This window comes from Nilaparvata lugens, chromosome 3 (assembly GCF_014356525.2).
Source record: "Nilaparvata lugens isolate BPH chromosome 3, ASM1435652v1, whole genome shotgun sequence".
NCBI classification, from domain to species: domain Eukaryota; kingdom Metazoa; phylum Arthropoda; class Insecta; order Hemiptera; family Delphacidae; genus Nilaparvata; species Nilaparvata lugens.
The window spans coordinates 91,663,207-91,684,749 of NC_052506.1; the positions used below are offsets into that span (position 1 = coordinate 91,663,207).

At 36.9% G+C, this 21,543-nt stretch overlaps 1 protein-coding gene across 1 annotated transcript; it reads left to right on the plus strand.

Moving 5' to 3' along the window:
• Positions 1-443: 443 nt before the first annotated feature.
• On the plus strand, positions 444-21,160 carry LOC120350308. The gene is made up of 3 exons (XM_039422960.1): positions 444-520; positions 1,745-1,845; positions 20,304-21,160. Exons 1-3 carry the CDS (start codon positions 444-446, stop codon positions 20,486-20,488), a joined length of 363 nt encoding a protein of 120 aa, XP_039278894.1. The 3' UTR covers positions 20,489-21,160.
• The last annotated feature ends 383 nt before the right edge of the window (positions 21,161-21,543 follow it).

A 21,543-nucleotide genomic window follows, 5' to 3' on the forward strand; every position in this document is an offset into this window, starting at 1 on the left:
GGGAGTCAGGACTGTGGCAGCTTCAGTAGGCTGTGAGGACAATTTGGTGAGCGGGCAGCTGTTCAAGATGCTTTCTAGGGTGCATCACCTATACAGCAGTGTAGCATATTCTTGGCTGACTTGATGGCGGCCTCCCTGAGGCCTTCATGATGTGGAGCATAGGGGGGAATAAATTTCCAATTTATTCCATGGTCTGCCAAAAAACAATTCAAATCTGAGGGAAACGAACTCATGAGCCTTGACACTTCTTGTAGATTTTAGCAGTAGCTATGCACGTTTTAGCATTATCAGAAAATAAAGTATGGGGCATACCTCTTCAGGCTATGAAGTGTAGGAGAGCGGCCATGAATGTTTTGATTGACATTGAGGACAGAAACTCCAAATGTGTAGCTAAGTGAGGAGGTAGTGGCACTGCAACAGTAGAAATCCTCAGCAATGCAGACATGGACATTGGTCTGTGCTGCAGATCAGACAGTGGTGCAGTCATCACAAGATGGAGTAGGGCGGCGGTCATCATTCAGTGAGCGGTGAACTAGCGTGGTGACAATAATGAGCAGCAAGTGGTGACCCAGAAAGATGTCAATGACAGGCAGTGTGGGGCTGTACATTAACCCAGAGGTGTGGAGGCGGCGGTGACTCAGAGACAGGAGCATCCACAGCGTGGGTGGCATCATTTCTAGTGGAGGTGTGCAGAAGACTTAAAACTGTAGGAAACCGTGAAACAAGAGGTATTGTCAAGGTTGCATAGCAGTTGTCACAATGTATATCGTGACTAGTGAGGGGAATGGAGATTTGGGCTAGTTTTAAAGACGCTCGGTAATCTCTCGATGAGATCTTGTTGCTCAACGAGCGGGCCAGCCACTGAGCTACTGCTCAACAGTGCCGCGCATCCTCACCCCCTCCCTCTTGGCTACTGAAGGAGGCTTGCAAAGAGCTAGTGCAGGTGTCCAGTGCGAGCAGTTGGCCGGAGAGCCAGTGAAGGGAGCAGCATGCAACATAAGTAGGGGTAAAGTGAGAGTACTGAAGAAAAGCTGAAGAAAAGCTGAAGAAAAGCTGAAGAAAAGCTGGAGAAAAGCTGCCCCCAAATCTGCCCCAAATCTGATTCTTGGTTCTAACCTTGTCCAATCCAATGTAATCTGATCTAACCTAACCTAGCCATACCCCTAATCTCACAATAAACCTCAAATGAAGATTTCCCACTTTTTTGGAAAAAAAACTAGATCCAGCTTTTTTTTATTTCTTGAATAACTAAGAAACCGTTAATTTTACAAAAAATCTACAAGAGTAACTTTTTCCAGTAAATCTAATAACGAATCCATTGACACCTCATTTGTCAAGATTGAACAAAAAATAAGGATCTCATGGGAAAACTAGATCCAGCTTTTTTTATTTCTTGAATAACTAAGAAACCGTTAATTTTACAAAAAAATTACAAGAATAACTTTTTCCAGTAAATCTAATAACGAATCCATTGACACCTCATTTGTCAAGATTGAACAAAAAATAAGGATCAGATCATGATTTCACTTTTTGCTGTAGGCTAGACATTTTTGTGTTGAGACAGAAAGTTGTTTGGCCTCCACATGTGAACAGTTTCTTCAGTTAGAGTAAAGTGAAAGTGGGTCAAACAGCTTTCAGTTTCTATGGTGAGAGTGAAGTGAGAGTGGGTGAAAAAGCTTCCAGTTTCTCTGGTGAGAGTGGGTTAAACAGCTTCCAGTTACAGACTATAAAAGCTGATTTCTAGTCTGGAATTATCCACACTGTATTCAAGGAAGCAGTTGGAGGTGTACATACAGGAAACATCTGTGCATATTCTTCTACCTTCCAAGTTGGAAAAACATGAAGGTGAGTGTTATCTATTATAATTTCTTGAGTTTATAATCTATTCTAATGTGGTAATAATTTTTATGAGTGTAGCAGTCCCCCTTCTTACTCACTCTCTCTGTTTCTTCCCTATCTCTACTGTGATTGGCATAAATCAAACTCAAATTTACATGTACTGTACAAGATTCATTTCAAAGTTTATTGTTTCTGTCACAGAAGGTAGGATGAGTTAATGAAGATTGGTTATAATTTTGATTGTTTTTTAGAGATAGCCTTAGTCATGATGTGGAATTTTATTGTGAGTTCATTAGGCAATGTCTCTCAACCTTAATTAATATTATAAGTAGAATTTTGATCATGAGTTAATTTTATTATAAGTTCATTAGGTAGTATGAGACTTTATGCTACTGAGCTTATGAATAAGGTTAGAACCTTCATTATGAGTTTAATTCCATTGTCTGCAAGGCTGCTTCAAGCAACTAAGGTTATTAATTCTTGATTATGATTTTGAATAAATTAAGGAACTCTGGCACATATTCTTAAAATATTAGGTATAGAAAATGGATTATTGATTAAGTTCACTTTCATCTTTTTGGGAACCATGTATACTTGATTATGAGTTTAATTCCATTGTCTGCAAGGCTGCTTCAAGCAACTATAAGTACAGCACTTATCCTGAGTGTACTCTGACTCCTTCGACTACTAGGAGTTGTGTCTGAGGTTAACTGGAGTTAATCAAAGGCACTGGAAGCTCCAAGATTCAGCACTCACAGCAGGTGAGTGTTGTTCGACCACTTTGATGACTTTTGGCAGCAACTTGCCTGTTTCGTCCAGTGGCAACAAGTCAGATTTTGGCTAAAACCTGACTAGACCCTGGTACATCATCGTGAGGACCAGGAAAGGTGAGAGGACCTCGAGTAAGGCTCAGGGAGGCCTTTCTCGACCTCGAGACACGATCCTACTCGCAGGAAATAGCCGGTGCCTGAGGTTGAGGACCCAGTGACCAGTAGTGATGCCCAGTGCAAGGGCTCTCGTACCTTGCTATTTTGTCCTAGAATAGCAAGAGGACCTCGAGTAAAGCTTGGGAAGGCCTTTCTCGACCTCAAGACGTGATCCTGGCTGCAGGAAATAGCCGGTGCCCGAGGTTAGGGACCCCGTGACCAGTTGTGACGCCTGGTGCAAGGGCTCCCATACCTTGCTATTTCGTCTTAGAATAGCAAGAGGACCTCGAGAAAGGCTTGGGAAGGCCCTTCTTGACCTCGTGACGCGATCCTGGCCACAAGAAATAACTGGTGCCTGAGGTTAGGGACCCAGTTGCCAACTACAGCAACCAGTTCGAGGCTCTTATACCCTGTTATTTCGGATCTCAATAGCAGGAGGACATCTAGTGGCAATCGGGAATGTTCCTCCCGTACCAGAGACCCCCCTCACGGCAGACACCAGATCGTTCCTATTCCTCTCACTCCATGCCCAACCCTGTTAGGCAGTGCGAAAGCATGGCCTTTCTTACCTAAAAGAGGGAAGCATTTCTCCAAGGTGCTCAAGACCCTGTTCCAACCCCCGACTCGAACGAGGGTGGTTGATGGACGCCCCACCAAGCCTCCCGCCCCCTTCTGCAGACCACCCCAGACACCGACTGAGTCTAGCCGGCCCAGAGTGACACTGGAAATTCTGATAGAAGAAGGTGTGGGCAAAAATCTACTCAGACAGTAGTCTTTAGATCTCGACAGAATCTGGCAGTACATCTGCTGTCACGTTATTCTTTATATTAAAATAACGATTAGCCTCCTGCTTGGCATCAGTCGGTAAAGCATGAGATTTAATATAAGTAGGGCGTGGTTTTCTAATAGTATTCAGTCTTAAAAAATCTTGATAGGCCTAGATATGGGCTTCTCCAATAACTCTTGTAATTCAATAATAATAAATATATATATAAAATGATACTTATACTATAGAGATGAGGAATATAAAATAAATTGCACACCATGTAAATTTCACACATATATTACACAAATAATGCAAAGATCAATCGAGGCAAAAAATATATATAGAGCGATAAAAAATATAATATAAAAAATAGAACAATATTTGAAATCAATAAAAATATCACAGGCTAACTTTATATTCTAGATTTATGGCACGAATCATTACCATGTGCCTTTATCTTGAAATCATATGCATTCTTTGGCATGTAGCTGTGACATGTACTTGCTAATACTTGTCTGCTTGGATAATTCAATCAAAAATATGTGTTCTAAGATCAGCTTGATAAATTAGCCACTAATAATCCAAATATATCTATATATTAAAATCTCTAGTATTTAGTAGATTTATTTGTATCGAATATATATTTTTATCTCAGGGTGCAAGATTCGGCACCTGACGGAATAGGTAGAGCCATTCATCTAGTGAATTAGAACTATGATAAATTATCGCAAATTGTATTGCAAAAATTGAATATTGATGCATATGTTTGATAGCCTAGATTTCGTACTTCTTTGATTAAATAGAAATTTCTAAAATATTGATCTATATATTTTTCTTTCAATTAAATACCTTTAATACTAATTTTTACTTGCGCAAGTATTACTCTTATTAATTTCTTAATTTATAATAACCCTTTCGGCGAGCTAGCTTTGATCATCAGATTATTTCGAAGCACTAGGGCGCCCATCACTAAATTCAAATTTAATCACTCACGTGTCGAAAATCTTCTTGTAAGCCGCCGATGTCGATCCAACTCCATGCGGTCCGGGAATATGGTAGCCGGAATCGTCTCCTCCAAGGGGTTATAAATTTAATAAAAATGAAAAAATGACTTCTGCTTCACAATAGCATCACGAAGTCTTTTAAGAAATTTAATAATTTACTTTAACTTTAATTTTTACAAAATTATTAATAAGGTACTTCGCTCTAAAATATTTGGGGTCCTCTTATGGTGGCATCTGGCTGGCGAGTGCTGGTTCTTCCTTCTCAAGTTTTACAGATCCTCCTTTCCGACTTTCAAATTAGCATAAAATTTAAATATCTTAGTCCTCCGCCATTAAGTTCAAATAGATCTTACAAAAAATACCAAAATATTGCTTAGATTATATGATTAATAATTTCTTTGCATTCGAGCCATATTGATAACATAGATTACACAAATTTTTACACGAAATCTACTACAATTATATAAATATATATAAATATTTTTGAATCGGCCTACAGTTGCCGCCTATTAACTGCCGTTTTACTATTGGTGCATGCAAATTTTATTAGGTATTCATGCGCCTGGTAACTCTTATTTCCTGAATACATTAAATTATTTTTATTTGGTTTTTTATTTATGCTCTTTGCATGCTAGTTAATATTCTATATATTAATATTAATTCCATGCTACCTAATAATTAGCCACGTGGACGGTGTTTTTTCACATTGCACACCATCCGAATGCAATAAAGCTCTGCCAAGGGGTTTTGGTCAGATTCTACGTTCTTCGGTTTGATCGATCTCTAGGTCACCGATCTGTGAATACTTCTACATAACCTCAATCTTCAAATATTTTATAAATAATCTATTTATGAGTAGTAAACTTCCTTCAAATCTCTTTTAGGTTCTTGTACCATTTAGCCAGAACAAGCTGATGCTATCTAATCATGTTTATTATCTGCTTGGCGATATTAGCCAATTACTTTATTTTTAGACCTATTACTATTTCTATTAGGGCTTTTCATCTACCCAGATTTAAATATGTTACACGCGCCCCTGGGTTTGAATTCAAAATATTTGAGAATCACAATGTTTTTAATGAAAACCCACCCTTCAATACATTGATATATACTATACTTTATTTATAAATTATACTCTCCTACTTCTATCACATTTCGCAGACATATTCGCTGCATCTCCTTTATACCTTTATCAAAAACAATAACAAATTCTCCTCTTCAACACACATAAAAATATCGTAAATATAAACTTCTAAACGTACTCCTCCTGACACCATTTACAACACAGTAATTTTTGAATTCGCCGCTTGCAGGGCTGCCAACTTAACTACACACATTTCATAATTCTCATAAATGATTCCTTTTAGACAATAATTTCGATTCATAAACTTCTGGGCTTATATCTTATAGTATTTCTTAGGTCTTAATATAAATAATTTTCTATACATCAGGTACAATACTTTCTTTTGCTAATGGCTCTTTGGTTTTGGTAACTGGTATTCACTTTAAGTCTTTTCAGGTAACAAACGTGGCATAATTAAAAGTAATAAATATAAAAACATATAAATAAATATATCGACATTAATAAATATAATAAATAACAATAATAAATAACTTTTTGGATACAGTACTTCTTTTTATAAACATATGTTCAACAGATATTACATTCATTTGATTTGGTTGGCTTTGGTCAGCTGTTCGCTGTTCTACAATTCATAGTGCTACATGTTACGTCAGAATTTGCTATCGACTTTCATAACTAACCTAACTGCTCAATTTTTTCTCTTAAAAAGGTAATTAACAAATTTTAATTTTATTATCCCCGCTTGTGTCCTTTTTTATCTGATGTATATAATTTAATTACATATTTAAAAATTGTTCTTTTCCTTATTGCAGGCTTCTAACGGCTGGAAGGAATTAAAACATTGGATTGTTGCCACGAGGTCCTATACCAATTTTAAATTTATTAAGGAAGGTTAGTAATGGCTTGATAGTGTTGTTTTCCTTTGACTTCTTATCATATTTATTTCAAATTCTGTGATATGGCTTAATATTGGCTACATTTTCCCACCAAACAATGTGCGTGTTCTCACTCTCTTGTAACTGAACTGTGTTATGCTGAGATATGGCTACTATAGTGAATGGCCCTGAATAAATTAAAAAGAATTTGCGAGTTACTTTCTCTAAAGCATTTGATAACCTGTGGCTCTTTACTAAAACTTCATCTCCAATGTTATATGAAAATATTTTATAGGCTCGGTCGTGGAATCTCTTTCTGCTATCTGCCTTCTGCTCTAGCTTTAACCTTACCAGATGATGGATATTGGGGCTTGTTAACTTACTCACTTCTGATCTTGGAAAATCAATTAATTTTTCGATAAATGTATTATTCCTTTTACCGAATATGATCTCATAAGGCGTACGACCGGTGCTTTCATTTAGGCTATTATTATAGCATTCTTCTAAAAATGGAATATACCTAACCCATTGTTGGTGTTTTTCATTACAGTACGTCCGCATAAAACGAGAGATTTCTGCCATACGTCGCTCTACTGGGTTAGCGCTGGGGCTGTAAAGAGATGTCCTCGACCATTTAATATTAGCCAGGTGAAGTATTTCTTTCCACTGCTTGCTACAAAAATAGGTTGCGTTGTCTGATAGTACTCGTTTGGGCTTTCCTACTTCACTTGTCCATCTTTCCGTTATGCATCGGGCCAAAACTTCTCCGGTCAATTTGCCTATGGGAAATAGCATGGTATATTTTGAAAAAACACATGTAAGAACGAATATGTATTTTTTTCCGTATTGCGCCATGGGCAATGGACCATATATATCCGCTGATATCAATTCCAATGGTGCGCTGGGGAGAATGGGATTCATTTCACCTCTGATATGGTATCGCGGGTATTTGGCTTTCTGGCATATATCGCAAGCTTTCACTATTTTGGCCACTTTTTTATGCATGCTTTTAAAATAACAGCTTTCTTTTAGTAGGTGGAGGGTCTTCGTAGTTCCAAAATGTCCAATGCGTTCGTGAGCTTCTTTTATCAAATCTGTTTCCATATTAGCGGGGATAATTAGGCGCCAGTCGTAAGTATTTTTAGCCGGTCGGTGGAACATAAATCCTTTGTAGCGGGTATACTGTCGCAGGTAGTCGGGCGGTTCGGCAGCTCCTTCTTCCATCAGTTCACGGATCCGGACAGTCTTGGGTCTTCATATTGGGCGATACGGATTCTTTCAGGTGTTAACATGGCGGTATGAATTCGTGGTTGGATATTGGGAGGATACGGTATGCTTTCTCCACTTTTTACGGCAAAACATCTTAGATTGGTATCTTGACAATATGTAGCGTCTATTTCTCTGGATAGAAAGTCGGCGGTCTGATTTCTCTTTCCTGGCAGATGGGTCAATTCGATGTCGTATTCTTGAAGCGCAAGAAACCATCTAGATAAGCGGTTGTGATTCAATTTGGCTGTCTTGAAAAATGTTAAGGCTTTGTGGTCGGTATTGATAAATATCTTATTGCCGAGTAACAATGTCCGGTACTTAATACATACTTCCACAATACTCAACAACTCTTTTTCGGTCACAGAATAACGACGCTGGGCTGGATTAAGTGTCTTACTAAAAAATGCTAACACTCCTTTCTCTCCTTGCTCATCTTCTTGGAAAATCTCTGCGCCTATCGCATAATCTGATGCATCGACATTCAAGAAAAAGGTTTCTTTAGGTTAGGGTGTTTCAACACGACGGAATTTAGGAAGGCTTCTTTTAGTTGTTGGAATATAATCTCTTCTTTGTTAGTCCAAATCCAAGGCTTGGTACTAGACAGTATATGACTGAGTTGAGCAGTGTAGTGTGACATTTGTTTATTAAAACGGCGGTAGAATTGTAAAAATCCAATAAACTTTTGCAATTGTTTACGGTTAGTTGGTGATGGAAATTGTCTGATGGCTAATAATTTGTCCGGGTCCTGTGATATGCCAGTGGGTGTAATTATGTGTCCTAGGTATTTCACCTCTCTCGCAAAAAATTCACACTTAGATAATTTGAGTTTCAATCCGCAATTTATCAATCTATCAAATACTATATCTAAATGCTTGCAATGTTCACGTATATTCTGTGAGGCTATTAATCCATCGTCCACGTATAATGTACAGTAGTCACTGATATCGTCTCCTAGCGCCTGTCTCAAACATCGTATGAATATAGCCATAGCATTTCTTAATCCAAACGCTAAACGAGTGAACCTATAATTGCGTCCATTAAACAGGAAAGATAAATAATCGCGCGATTCCGGTGCTACTTGGACTTGCCAATATCCTGCGCTCAGATCTACCGTTGAATATATGGTCTTGCCATGGAAGGTTTGCATAACTTGTTCAATTTGGTCTGGTCCTTCTCGGTCATCATCCAATATGCGGTTCAAGGCGCGAGCGTCCAGACAGAGTCTCACGGTTCCATCCTTTTTGGCTACACACACAATCGGCAAACTATAGGGTGCTGTGGATTCTTCTATAATTCCTAGTTGTTCCATGCGAGATATTTCTGCTATGGCGGCGGATCGATAGGTGAACGGTATGGGGTATGATTTGCGGTAATACGTGTCGTGTGGTTTAACGTTGAGTGAACATTTGAAGTGAGTAGCTAGGCCAGGTTGTTCGGAAAAAACGTCTGCATTTTTGCGGAATACTTGAATTATTTCCTGTCTAGTGTCAGGGTGCCAATCGGTACGTTGATGAATTCTGTTTATCAGTATCTCTAACAATTCTTCGGTACTAGAGTCGGCTCTTGACGGTGCTCGGTCCTTCGTTGTTAGGCTTAATACCTCCATACACTCCATAGCATTTTCCATTCCGTGGATACCCCACTCCCTCGGCACGCCTTCCATGTAGTGAGCGAAATGTACCTCAGCGATTCCTTCAGTACGTTTCTTCAGATCAAGGGGTACTATGACTTCGTATGCTTCGGTTTCGGTAAATGCATGAAATTTCGAGGTTTGGAAATTTAAACAGGCCTGGAAGTGTTGTAGAAAATCTGTACCTATTATTATATGCGGACCGGAAACAGGTAATACAAGAAATGTATATGCGAATCGTTGTTGTTGAAGATTTATTTCCAGTAAACATTGAGTAGTTATATGTATTCGCCGTCCTGGACTGATACCTGATACATATACGTTGGTTAACGGTAGAGTAGCTAATTTTGTTTTTTCTTTCAGACGTTGGAATAAGTCTGTTTGTATGAGGCTACATTGTGAACCACTATCTACTAATGCTTGAACCTTCATTCCATATATTTCTATATCGATATACGCTTGCATTTGTATATCCGGTAGCATGCTTTCTTTTTCCGTTTCTTCTAACAAAGTCTCCGGTAGATCATTTCTGAATGTGGTGTATGATGTTGAGATGTCTTGTTTTTCTTGGTTTGTTTCACTTGAGTTTGTGCTTGCTGTATCGGGGGTATCATATAGTCATGGTTTATTAGCTGTAGTTTTCTGTATGTCTGGTGGCGGGTCGTTGGGTGTTGGGTTCCGGGTTTTTTGTTGATTCAAACCTATTGCATGTGCTAGTGTATAGTTTGTACTTACTTGTTGAGGTGGTGGTTTATAATTTCTGTTGTAACTGTTTTGTGTATTATTATTATGTGAGTTTAATCGATCACGGCCATCATAGTGATTCCTACGATTGCTCTGCTGGGCATAGTGGTTGGTTGTACGATTTTGAAATTTTTCATTATTCCAATTACCATTTTGCCTGTGCTCATAGCGGCGTTCAAATTGGGGAGCAGATCGGTAGCGATCATATGATACCGGTTCATATTTTTGGCTGTTATGCGGATTAAATTTTGAATTATGCTGATTTGATGCGTACCTTTGGTCTGAGCGGTGGGTTGATATGGCCATTGCAGATTGTATGCCATATAAATGATTAATCAGCTGCTTACAATCAGTAATGGGTTGTGTGGCGAGTGCCATTCTAACTTGATACGGTAGCTTCTTTAAAATAATGCTTGCTAATGCCGATTCATTAATGGGCTCGCTCAGTTGAGAATTTTTAAACTGTATGGCAGTGACGAAAGTGGTACATGCACCGTCTAAGTTAGGGTTGAAATCGCATGATATGATGTCCGCTAGCACGTCCAACTGTTTACTTCTGCTCCAATACTGTTCCAGGAAGACAGCGACAAACTCATCCAATGATGTAAATTCATGGGCTCTACTCCGAAAAAACATCAGGGGTTCGCCAATCAATAAATTAGTCAAACGGAGACGCCAAAAATTCCAAGAGGTAGGTGCAAGAGTTTGTACTAATTTTATCTGATCAATGAATGGTTGAGGTTGCAAATGGCGATCAGTGTTATCAAATTTTCCTAGTCCTTGTAATATACTATGTACGTTGAGGTTGTCTGTTTGAATTCCTTGAGGTTGTTGTTGAATATGATTTTCCAATGCTATTATTTTTTCCTGTGTTATCTGCCATTGACTATTATGTGTAATTTTATTTGCGTTTATTTCTTGATTTAGTTGAGTCAGAGTGGATTTCTGAATTAGTAGAGTTCCATTTAAAGCTTTACAGGTTTCAGTGTTTTGATTGATGCTACCTTGCAGTTGGTTCATTTTTGTGGACATATTAATCTGTTTGTTTTGTATTTCTTTAATATTGTTAATATTTTTGTCAACTGTAGTTGTTAAGTTTTGATTGGCAACGGTAATTTGTTTGTGGATTTCTTGGTGGCAATCGGCCTTAATGTTATTTGTTATATCCTGAATAGGTGTAGTGATTTGTGTATTTAAATTGTCTATCCTTTCATTGAGTTCACATGTAACCGTATCTAACCTTTCCGATAATCCTGCCGTAACTTTATCCTGACTTTCTTTTTGTAGGGTTATCATTGCTTTTAACTCTTCCCTATGACTCTCTACTTTAGTTTCAATATTATCCAACCGTTGTTCTACTGATTTTATAGCGCCTGTGGTCTCTTTCATACCCTGTTCCACTGTCTGTTTATTTTCCTCTTTTACTGTAGCAATTTCCTTTTTAATCTCCTGCATCATACTATCCATTGTTTTTTGTAACATAATGTTGAAAGTGCTACTCGTTTGTTCCATTATTACCTTTTGAAGCGGATCTAGTTCTGTGGTTGAAAATATACTTTGTTTGCCCAGGTGTGACTCGGCCTCCGGCGATGCGGGTTCTGCAGACTGCTCCTCGCCCCCTTCAAAGTTGATCTCTACTATCCGTTGATTCAAGGGTGTGTCAGCGGCGTCGATTCGAGTGGAGGATAGAGGTTGCAGACCTGGTGGATCGAAGACTATCGACCCGACGCTTCCTGGTTCCCTTTCTCGTGGCGTATTGGCATCTACCGTGGTGGGGTTTGATGTGCTCGGAGTCGACAAAGTGGGATCTGTGTAACCGCCGTACATATATGAAACTTCAGAGTTTGCGGGAGTGTGATTCATTATGTCAAATGGGATAAATGCTAATTAAACAGTGATAAAAATGATAAGCGAAAATGCTTAAAAAAGAGACACAACCGGGACTTACAGTGAACAGTGATGTGTAAAGTGTTTGGATACTCTTACAACCAGGTATTTATACTTAAGTTTTTTACAATGCTCTAGCGCCCTCAATGTTTTGTTGATTTATTTTTGGCTAATTTACAGGCTGCGACTTATTTTCCAACCGGCTTAAACACCTAATATATTTTTGACTAGAAAGTAATAGCAGTTTAGGCTTATAAAATATAATCTCTCTCTATAAACATGTAATTTTTCACAGTACTAATAATATAAAATTTTCTTTAAAACATATAATTTCTCTCTATTTAAAGCTATTGTTTCCCCAAAAAGTAATACAAATTTTTCTTCGCCAGTTTTCCTCACAACTTGTATAAGTTAACTATAATTTTCACTATGGTTATTGACCTAATTTCAAATAATTATTCAATGAGCTTGGCTCTCATCATCAGTCCCACGTTGGTACGACATGTCTTTCTGTCACGTTATTCTTTATATTAAAATAACGATTAGCCTCCTGCTTGGCATCAGTCGGTAAAGCATGAGATTTAATATAATTAGGGCGTGGTTTTCTAATAGTATTCAGTCTTAAAAAATCTTGATAGGCCTAGATATGGGCTTCTCCAATAACTCTTGTAATTCAATAATAATAAATATATATATAAAATGATACTTATACTATAGAGATGAGGAATATAAAATAAATTGCACACCATGTAAATTTCACACATATATTACACAAATAATGCAAAGATCAATCGAGGCAAAAAATATATATAGAGCGATAAAAAATATAATATAAAAAATAGAACAATATTTGAAATCAATAAAAATATCACAGGCTAACTTTATATTCTAGATTTATGGCACGAATCATTACCATGTGCCTTTATCTTGAAATCATATGCATTCTTTGGCATGTAGCTGTGACATGTACTTGCTAATACTTGTCTGCTTGGATAATTCAATCAAAAATATGTGTTCTAAGATCAGCTTGATAAATTAGCCACTAATAATCCAAATATATCTATATATTAAAATCTCTAGTATTTAGTAGATTTATTTGTATCGAATATATATTTTTATCTCAGGGTGCAAGATTCGGCACCTGACGGAATAGGTAGAGCCATTCATCTAGTGAATTAGAACTATGATAAATTATCGCAAATTGTATTGCAAAAATTGAATATTGATGCATATGTTTGATAGCCTAGATTTCGTACTTCTTTGATTAAATAGAAATTTCTAAAATATTGATCTATATATTTTTCTTTCAATTAAATACCTTTAATACTAATTTTTACTTGCGCAAGTATTACTCTTATTAATTTCTTAATTTATAATAACCCTTTCGGCGAGCTAGCTTTGATCATCAGATTATTTCGAAGCACTAGGGCGCCCATCACTAAATTCAAATTTAATCACTCACGTGTCGAAAATCTTCTTGTAAGCCGCCGATGTCGATCCAACTCCATGCGGTCCGGGAATATGGTAGCCGGAATCGTCTCCTCCAAGGGGTTATAAATTTAATAAAAATGAAAAATGACTTCTGCTTCACAATAGCATCACGAAGTCTTTTAAGAAATTTAATAATTTACTTTAACTTTAATTTTTACAAAATTATTAATAAGGTACTTCGCTCTAAAATATTTGGGGTCCTCTTATGGTGGCATCTGGCTGGCGAGTGCTGGTTCTTCCTTCTCAAGTTTTACAGATCCTCTTTCCGACTTTCAAATTAGCATAAAATTTAAATATCTTAGTCCTCCGCCATTAAGTTCAAATAGATCTTACAAAAAATACCAAAATATTGCTTAGATTATATGATTAATAATTTCTTTGCATTCGAGCCATATTGATAACATAGATTACACAAATTTTTACACGAAATCTACTACAATTATATAAATATATATAAATATTTTTGAATCGGCCTACAGTTGCCGCCTATTAACTGCCGTTTTACTATTGGTGCATGCAAATTTTATTAGGTATTCATGCGCCTGGTAACTCTTATTTCCTGAATACATTAAATTATTTTTATTTGGTTTTTTATTTATGCTCTTTGCATGCTAGTTAATATTCTATATATTAATATTAATTCCATGCTACCTAATAATTAGCCACGTGGACGGGTGTTTTTTCACATTGCACACCATCCGAATGCAATAAAGCTCTGCCAAGGGGTTTTGGTCAGATTCTACGTTCTTCGGTTTGATCGATCTCTAGGTCACCGATCTGTGAATACATCTACATAACCTCAATCTTCAAATATTTTATAAATAATCTATTTATGAGTAGTAAACTTCCTTCAAATCTTTTTAGGTTCTTGTACCATTTAGCCAGAACAAGCTGATGCTATCTAATCATGTTTATTATCTGCTTGGCGATATTAGCCAATTACTTTATTTTTAGACCTATTACTATTTCTATTAGGGCTTTTCATCTACCCAGATTTAAATATGTTACACTGCTTACAATCATTTTTATCCTTACTGGAAGCATTGCAGACAACACAAATTTTCTGGCTTGTATCGTTGTTTTTGAAGATTGTGTGATGTGGAATTATGTAGTTGACAGCAGAATTGGAAAGTGCTAAGTGCCCAAGCTCCTTATTCATTCATGGAATTAGAGTATTTCTCCTCCAGCTTCGAGGATTTATCCAGATGCTTCAACAGACCAAGATGACTTTGGTAAGCCTGTTTGCGGTTTGAGGCAAGAGGGGGTGCTTCAGGTTTGAATGGAAGTGCGACTACATATATCTTCCTTCATCATTGCGGTAGGTGGTGGATTTATACAATCTTTCACATAGTGCATCAGCAGGCGATGAAATTTTCATATCTGAGCAGATGTCTTCGGTTTCCCACAATTTTTTCATAGCAGTAGAGAGTGGTTTTTTTTGTGCAAACATGGTGCACAATTGCACTTCATTGAGTGGTGCGGGTGCGGGTTCAACATGTGACAGGCCACTTAAAACATATCCAAAAATGGTAGCAAAGGCAGCAGGATTTCCTGGAATTATGGGATGCTCCATGGGGACAAGGATATCGGGATACAGATCAGCTCCAATTAGTAAGTCAATTTCAGCAGATTGATCAAAGTTTGGATCAGCTATGTCCAAGTGTGATAATGAATTCTTGAGAGCAGCATGAAGTGGAAATGCAGACAAGTTGCCAGCAATTTGATCTAACACAAGAGCGTTTTTTGAGAGTGCAGTATCAAATTGTGGTCTGGACAGTATAGTGAGGCATGCGGTTCCCTTTTCAGAGATCCCATTTAATTGAATTTGAGCAGGTATAACAGCTCACCCAAGACAAATAGCGGCCTTGGAAGTGATGATGGAGTGCATGGAGCCGGAGTCCAATACAGCAAATAGTAGAAATGCTTGATTGTAGGGATTTAGAACTGTAACAACAGCAGTTCCAAGTAGAGCAGAGGCATGGACGGCTTTCATTTGGGCGCATCCGCTGAAAGTGTGTTGGACAGTAGGGGGTGAGCTAGGTGGTGCATCTGGAGCACTGGAGGCAGTTCCTGAACCAACAGGTGGAGGTGTGTAACGGCTGAGAGGTGGCAACATCAAACGTGAAGCAGAGTTGGCAATCACGTTGAGAGAGCTGCTGGAAATGGTGTAACAGGCATTACCCACTTGCGGTGGTGGCGATTCAATGTTGCGAGGTGGGGCCGATGGTGGTTCAAAGACAGATGAGGGCACATGACGAGCGGTGTTTTCTCTTAAGGCCATATACCGGTAGTCGGGCTGCCTTGGTGTGGTGTGTGACTCTGCAAAGCGTTGTTCTGAATGGTATTCAGTTGTTATAAAGGATTGCGGGCTGTTACTATTGCTGTTACACAATAAGGAGTGATGATGAGTAGACTTACAAAAGCGACTTGATGATAAAGAGCTGCAATTTGCCTTGATATGAGACCCAAGACAGGCAAAACACCTTCTTTGTTGTTTTACAATTTCTAATCTTTTCTGATAGGCTCTGTCCGGAAACGCTCACACTTGTATATCTGGTGCGGAATGTTGCACAGAATGCAGAGGTTATCAAGATTTTTTCCAGATTGAACTGCAGAGAATGTTGGTTTGGTCAGGTGCGGTTTAGCTTCATCCTTGAAATTCATTGTGGGTGGTTGGCTGCAACTGGCTTGCATGAAAAATTGGTCACTCACCTCATTGATTGCAGTTACTTCCAGCGATTTTTCCTGGTTGGAAATAAATTTCATGAGTTTGTGAAATGCAGGTGAGTCATCTGCACCTAAGGAATTCTCAAACTTAGCCCTCACTGTGCTGGGCAGTTTCTGTAAACAGATCATTGTTATCAGAAAGTCAGCGTGATTCAATCTTAAACTGAATAAGGATTGCTTAGCAGAACTTAACTCAATCGCAAAATTCTTTAGTACCTTCATTAGATTGCCTTGGAAGTTGGTAATCTTACTGAATAGTGCATAGGCTTGGTAGCGTTTGTTATCATATCTCTCATGCAAACTTTTGCAGGCGTTCTGGTGAGAATCATTTGTATCAGCAAAATTCTGTACCAAACACAAGGCATCGCCACATAGGTAGGAAACAAGTAGATAATATTTTTCATCATCAGAAAAATCTTCACAGTGTTGTGAACAGCTGCCTCAAATACACTTTTGAAGGCACTCCATTGATTCATATCACCAGAGAATGTAGGTATGGAGATCTGGGGTTTCATGAGATTTGAAGTCTTGTTTTCAGCATTAGCTCGGGTATTTTCGGTTGCTTTTAATTTTATTTAATAAAAAACATTATGAAACTCATTTTGAAGTGTGTTAAATTCAGCAATTTGATCCAAGGGTACATCGTCAACATCCAAATCATCACATAGTTTTTTGAAGTCTTTGTTATGATCTAGGTATAATTCACATAACTTCATGGGGACTTCAAATTCGTATCTATTAGCAAGTGCAGAGATTGAGAGATTGAGTCTTTTCAATTTATTAAGCAACGGAAAGTCTGCCATTTTTTTTTTACAAAGAAATTGATTGATAGAGGAAAAAGTTTGGAAGACCTCACAGTTATGTTTAAGGTAGTGAGGAGGTAAACATATCAAAAGTCCCCGTCCCTACCCCTTGTGCTAAAGGGATGAGTGTGGTTTAAGAGTTGAATATTTCAATGTTTTGCTTACACGTTTATATCTTGAAAAAAATGTGTTCAACCGACATGACTAAATATTCAAAAATGAAGCTTGATAAATTCTCTACAATTTTTGTTTCGTAGAGTTTTGTGATTTTCTCAACAGTTTTCGAGATATACACTCTTGAAAGTGTGAAATTGTTAAAATTACAGCTTTTCATCCAATTTTTTGCTCTTTCAGGGCGTATCAATTTTCAACAATGCATTGTAAAAATTTATGATTATCGTAGATCTGTCAAACATTGATTTCTCTTCAATTTGATGTATTATTACACTAATTTATGTTTTTCTTTCATTGTTATAGCAAATTCAATGTGTGGAGGTTAAATTTCTAACTCTGCAATAAGTGTCAACTTAGCATTTCCACAACTTCAACAGACGAGCTAGAGATGCGCATTTTTGCTATGTTACCTCCTAACTAGTCTTCATTGACATTCAAAGTAAAAAATTTTGTACCAGACATTCCCCTCAAATTTCATTGTCAAATGATCAATTGTTACAGGATAGAAAATTCCACCCACTACATTGAATCTGCTATAACAGTAAAAGGGTAATATGAAATAGTGGAATAATACATCAAATTAAAGAGAAATCAATGTTCTACAAATCTATGATAAGCATTCAATTTTATGATGCATTGATGAAGATTTATACGCCCTGAAAGAGAAAGGAATTGAATGGAAATCTGTTATTTTAACAATTTTACATTTTCAAGTGCGTATATCTCAAAATTGTTGGGAAAATCACAAAAGCACATAATCAGCATGGATTTTTTCCATCAATATTCAAGAAGATATAAGAGCAAAAATAGCGAAAAATTGAAGGGAAAATGTGTTTTTTTTTTCAAAAATTCACACCTTTGAGAGCAGATATCGTATCTCGAAAAGTAAAAGAGATAGAAAAAGTTTTGAGATAGACCTGAATATTGTAGAAAATTATGTAAGCTTCAATTTTGTATGAAATAGTCATGTCCATAAGATGCATAGTTTTCGAGATGTTTGCAAGAAACTAAAAAAGGGAACCTTTGAACCACCCTCACTCCCTTAGCACAGGGAGTCCTATTTACCTCCTATTTATCTCCTTACTACCATAAACAGAACTGCATGGTCAAAAACTGTCTTCCAAACTTTTCCCTCCATAACCCTTCGTTGACTGGACTAGTGCTGTGTGTAGCAAAATAGTATCCAAAGAGTATGGAAGTGCAAAGAAATGTCAAATGTCGTATGAGAGGTTTTCTGGTGGTGGGGGGGTTGTGAATGAGTCAACGAATAGGGGCGCAAAGGGATACTATCATTGAGGCGCAGTCAGACTAGTTACGCCAGTGGTTTTTGATAGATTATACTTCTATTTCATTTAACGTAATTATTTATTCATTCAATCAAAACGTTATTGACTGAAATAGTTGGATACCACTCAAATTAACCTTGTAAATTGAAAGCGAAAAGCAATCTATAAACCTTCTAACACATTTCGATAATATTCAGTTTTTGTTAATTGTATTTAACATTTCAAATTTCATGTGTTTCTGCACTTTAAGCATGAATATTTATTAAAAAATAATTTTTTATGTTAATATTCCTATAAACCTACAATGTACTAAAATAAAATACTTATGCAAACTGTGAAATTGGAAAAGAATGGAGCTGTCTGCTTTGCTTGATGACAGACTATAGTCAACTGCATGAAAGTATAGTTAAAGTAAATTGGACCAGCTGAGTACTTTCTAACCCTTCCCCCTCTAACGAGTTCATTGGGCAATAATATTTACTCCTTGCTTTAATCATGCTCAATATCACTATCATATCATTCATGCTACAGATAGAATCAATAATCACGGAGGAAAAAATCTTGTGGAAGTCATATAAATGGAGAATTTTAAATCGTTTCAAATATTAGTCATATTTGGAGAATTTTAAAACGCTTCTAATCCGAGATTTTAATAGAACAGCTGACAGAATGTGAGCAGCATTTTGACCAAGCTCTCCCGCCCTGGGTGCTTACTAGCGATGTTTTATCCACGTATATCTTTATCTTTATTCATTCATTTATAAGTACATCATAAAAATGGTAGGGAGAGGGATAGCACAAGGTTACATTGCTCTTCCTCTCCCAAATTTAGATAATGTTAAACCATAGAGAAAAATGGCATGAGAAGATATCCCTTGGCATAGGCCGTTTACGTTCCCAAACCTCAACTCAAACTTTATTACTGACGACTACTGTCTATTATTACTGTTTTGGAGGATTGACAGCGTAAGAGTGAAACAGTATGAAAGACTGTCATCGCCACATAGCTCCACGAAAAAGAAGTACTAGAATTAATGGCTTGGGTATTGAAATTTAATTTGTAACATTAACACCCTATACCATGGGATATCTTCTTATTCTGTATTTTTCTATGGTTACTCCTAGTCCGAAATAGCTTACCGGCCAACTTGGGACAGTTTTCAACTTTGACTTGAAATTCAATTCCATTATCATTTTAATAGTTTATCTCTCCTGTGCTCAAAACTTACGTCTTTAATAATACTTCAAATATATACATTTAATTTCATTATTATTCCAACCTGTTCTGAAAAAATATGGTGTCCCAAGTTGGGTAACTTGGGACAACAAAATAATTTGCCTGAAATGAGACAATTGAGTGGTTGAAGGCTGACTTGGGACTTTATATATTTTGAATAATATGTTTCATATTCATAATAGAAATACTTTAACTGTAAAATAATTGAATAATTTATAAAATAATTGTGTGTAATATTTGAGTGTTCACAATAGAAGTTATTAAAGGCTCAATTTCTAGGTTGGAGATAGTAGATTGTTATGACTGTTAAAAAAGTATCTTAGCTGTTGATCAGTTGTTCAAAACGTTATTAAATATTTTAAATGATGTGTTCCCAACAAATCCACAATGCCAGATCTCGGAATGAATTGCACAGACAGCTGGTAAGTTAGAATTGGAGGGTAGGGTTTAAACTGTCCCAAGTTAGACTACCGTCCCAAGTTAGCCGGTTTGACGGTAACTCTTGGAGTTATTCACTTAACACAATTTTTTAAGTGAATTATTCATTGAACATGATTTCAGGCCAGAAAGCGCCGCTGACTGAGAAGCAGGAACGAGTACACTCGGCCCTGAACAAGATGCTCGCCATGGGTTTCAGCAACGAGGGCGGATGGCTGGAGAACATTCTCGATCAGCAAGACGCTAGCATTGAACGCGTTCTCGAGATGCTGCTGCCCCCATCAGTTGTCGGACGTGTTGTTGATTAAATCGTCAATCAATCACTCATTGATGAAACGATTCTATCATAAATATTTACAACCTAATCATCTTTACTTTATTATTGGATTCTATTGAAACTGAAACCAAGCAGATCTAACTTAACAATGTCTACTGGAACCAGAATCATCTATTATTGTATGCCAAGTTCTATTCTGACGTAATTCAAACCACATGGATTGGTTCGTGAATTCTGCTCTTGTTGTCATCATTCTTCGTACAAAGATTGATCAAATCTCTGATCAATAACTGATGAAGAATCACTCAAAATCAGAAATATTAATAATTCCACATTATAAATATTATCAGATTCAACAGTTGAAGCCAATTATCAATGTACGTGTCAAATACAGTGAACATATTAATGGAACTATTCCCACTCAGCCCGGCCGAATAGTCCCATCAAAACTTGAGGGATTGATATCATCAATATGATTTGAATAGAATCAAGAATAATTATTATTGATTGTCAGAATCCGCTTTTCATTCCTGCAAAATCAAAATGAATTTTTTGTAAAATCTTCAAAGTTGTTGATCAGAACGTTTATAGTTAGCTGTTCTATTTCTAGTTGTATTTTTTATTTGGCAGTTAATGAGAATTCATTATCAATAATTGATTGTTAAATCAGTTCTATTATTTTGAATACTATATTTATCTACTGTGAGGTGTACTATTATGTTTTATCCTTATAACTTGAAGCTGTTTTGAATAAGTTAGTATCTATAGAGATTAGCAAATCTCGACTTAATCTCTTCTTTTCTCTTCTCTTCTCTTCTCTTCTCTTTCTCTTATATATATATATATATATATATATATATAATATATATATATATATATATACTTATAAAAGGCTAAGCCCCGACAGACTGAAATCACACCACAGCCCAAACTACTGAGCCTAAAAACTTGAAATTTTGCACGATTGTTTATGGTAGCCTGAAAACATCCACTAAGAAAGGATTTTCAGAAATTTGCCCCCCTGAGGGAGCTAGGGCCCCCCCAAAATTTTGTACTTTTTAACCGCTCATTGCACAGCAAAGTCAT

Coding starts and splice junctions, on each gene's coding strand:
- LOC120350308 (XM_039422960.1), top strand. CDS start 444: ATGGACATTGGTCTGTGCTGCAGATCAGACAGTGGTGCAGTCATCACA. Junction 521..1,744: donor AGGGCGGCGGTCATCATTCA/GTGAGCGGTGAA, acceptor GCTGATTTCTAG/TCTGGAATTATCCACACTGT. Junction 1,846..20,303: donor CAAGTTGGAAAAACATGAAG/GTGAGTGTTATC, acceptor ACATGATTTCAG/GCCAGAAAGCGCCGCTGACT.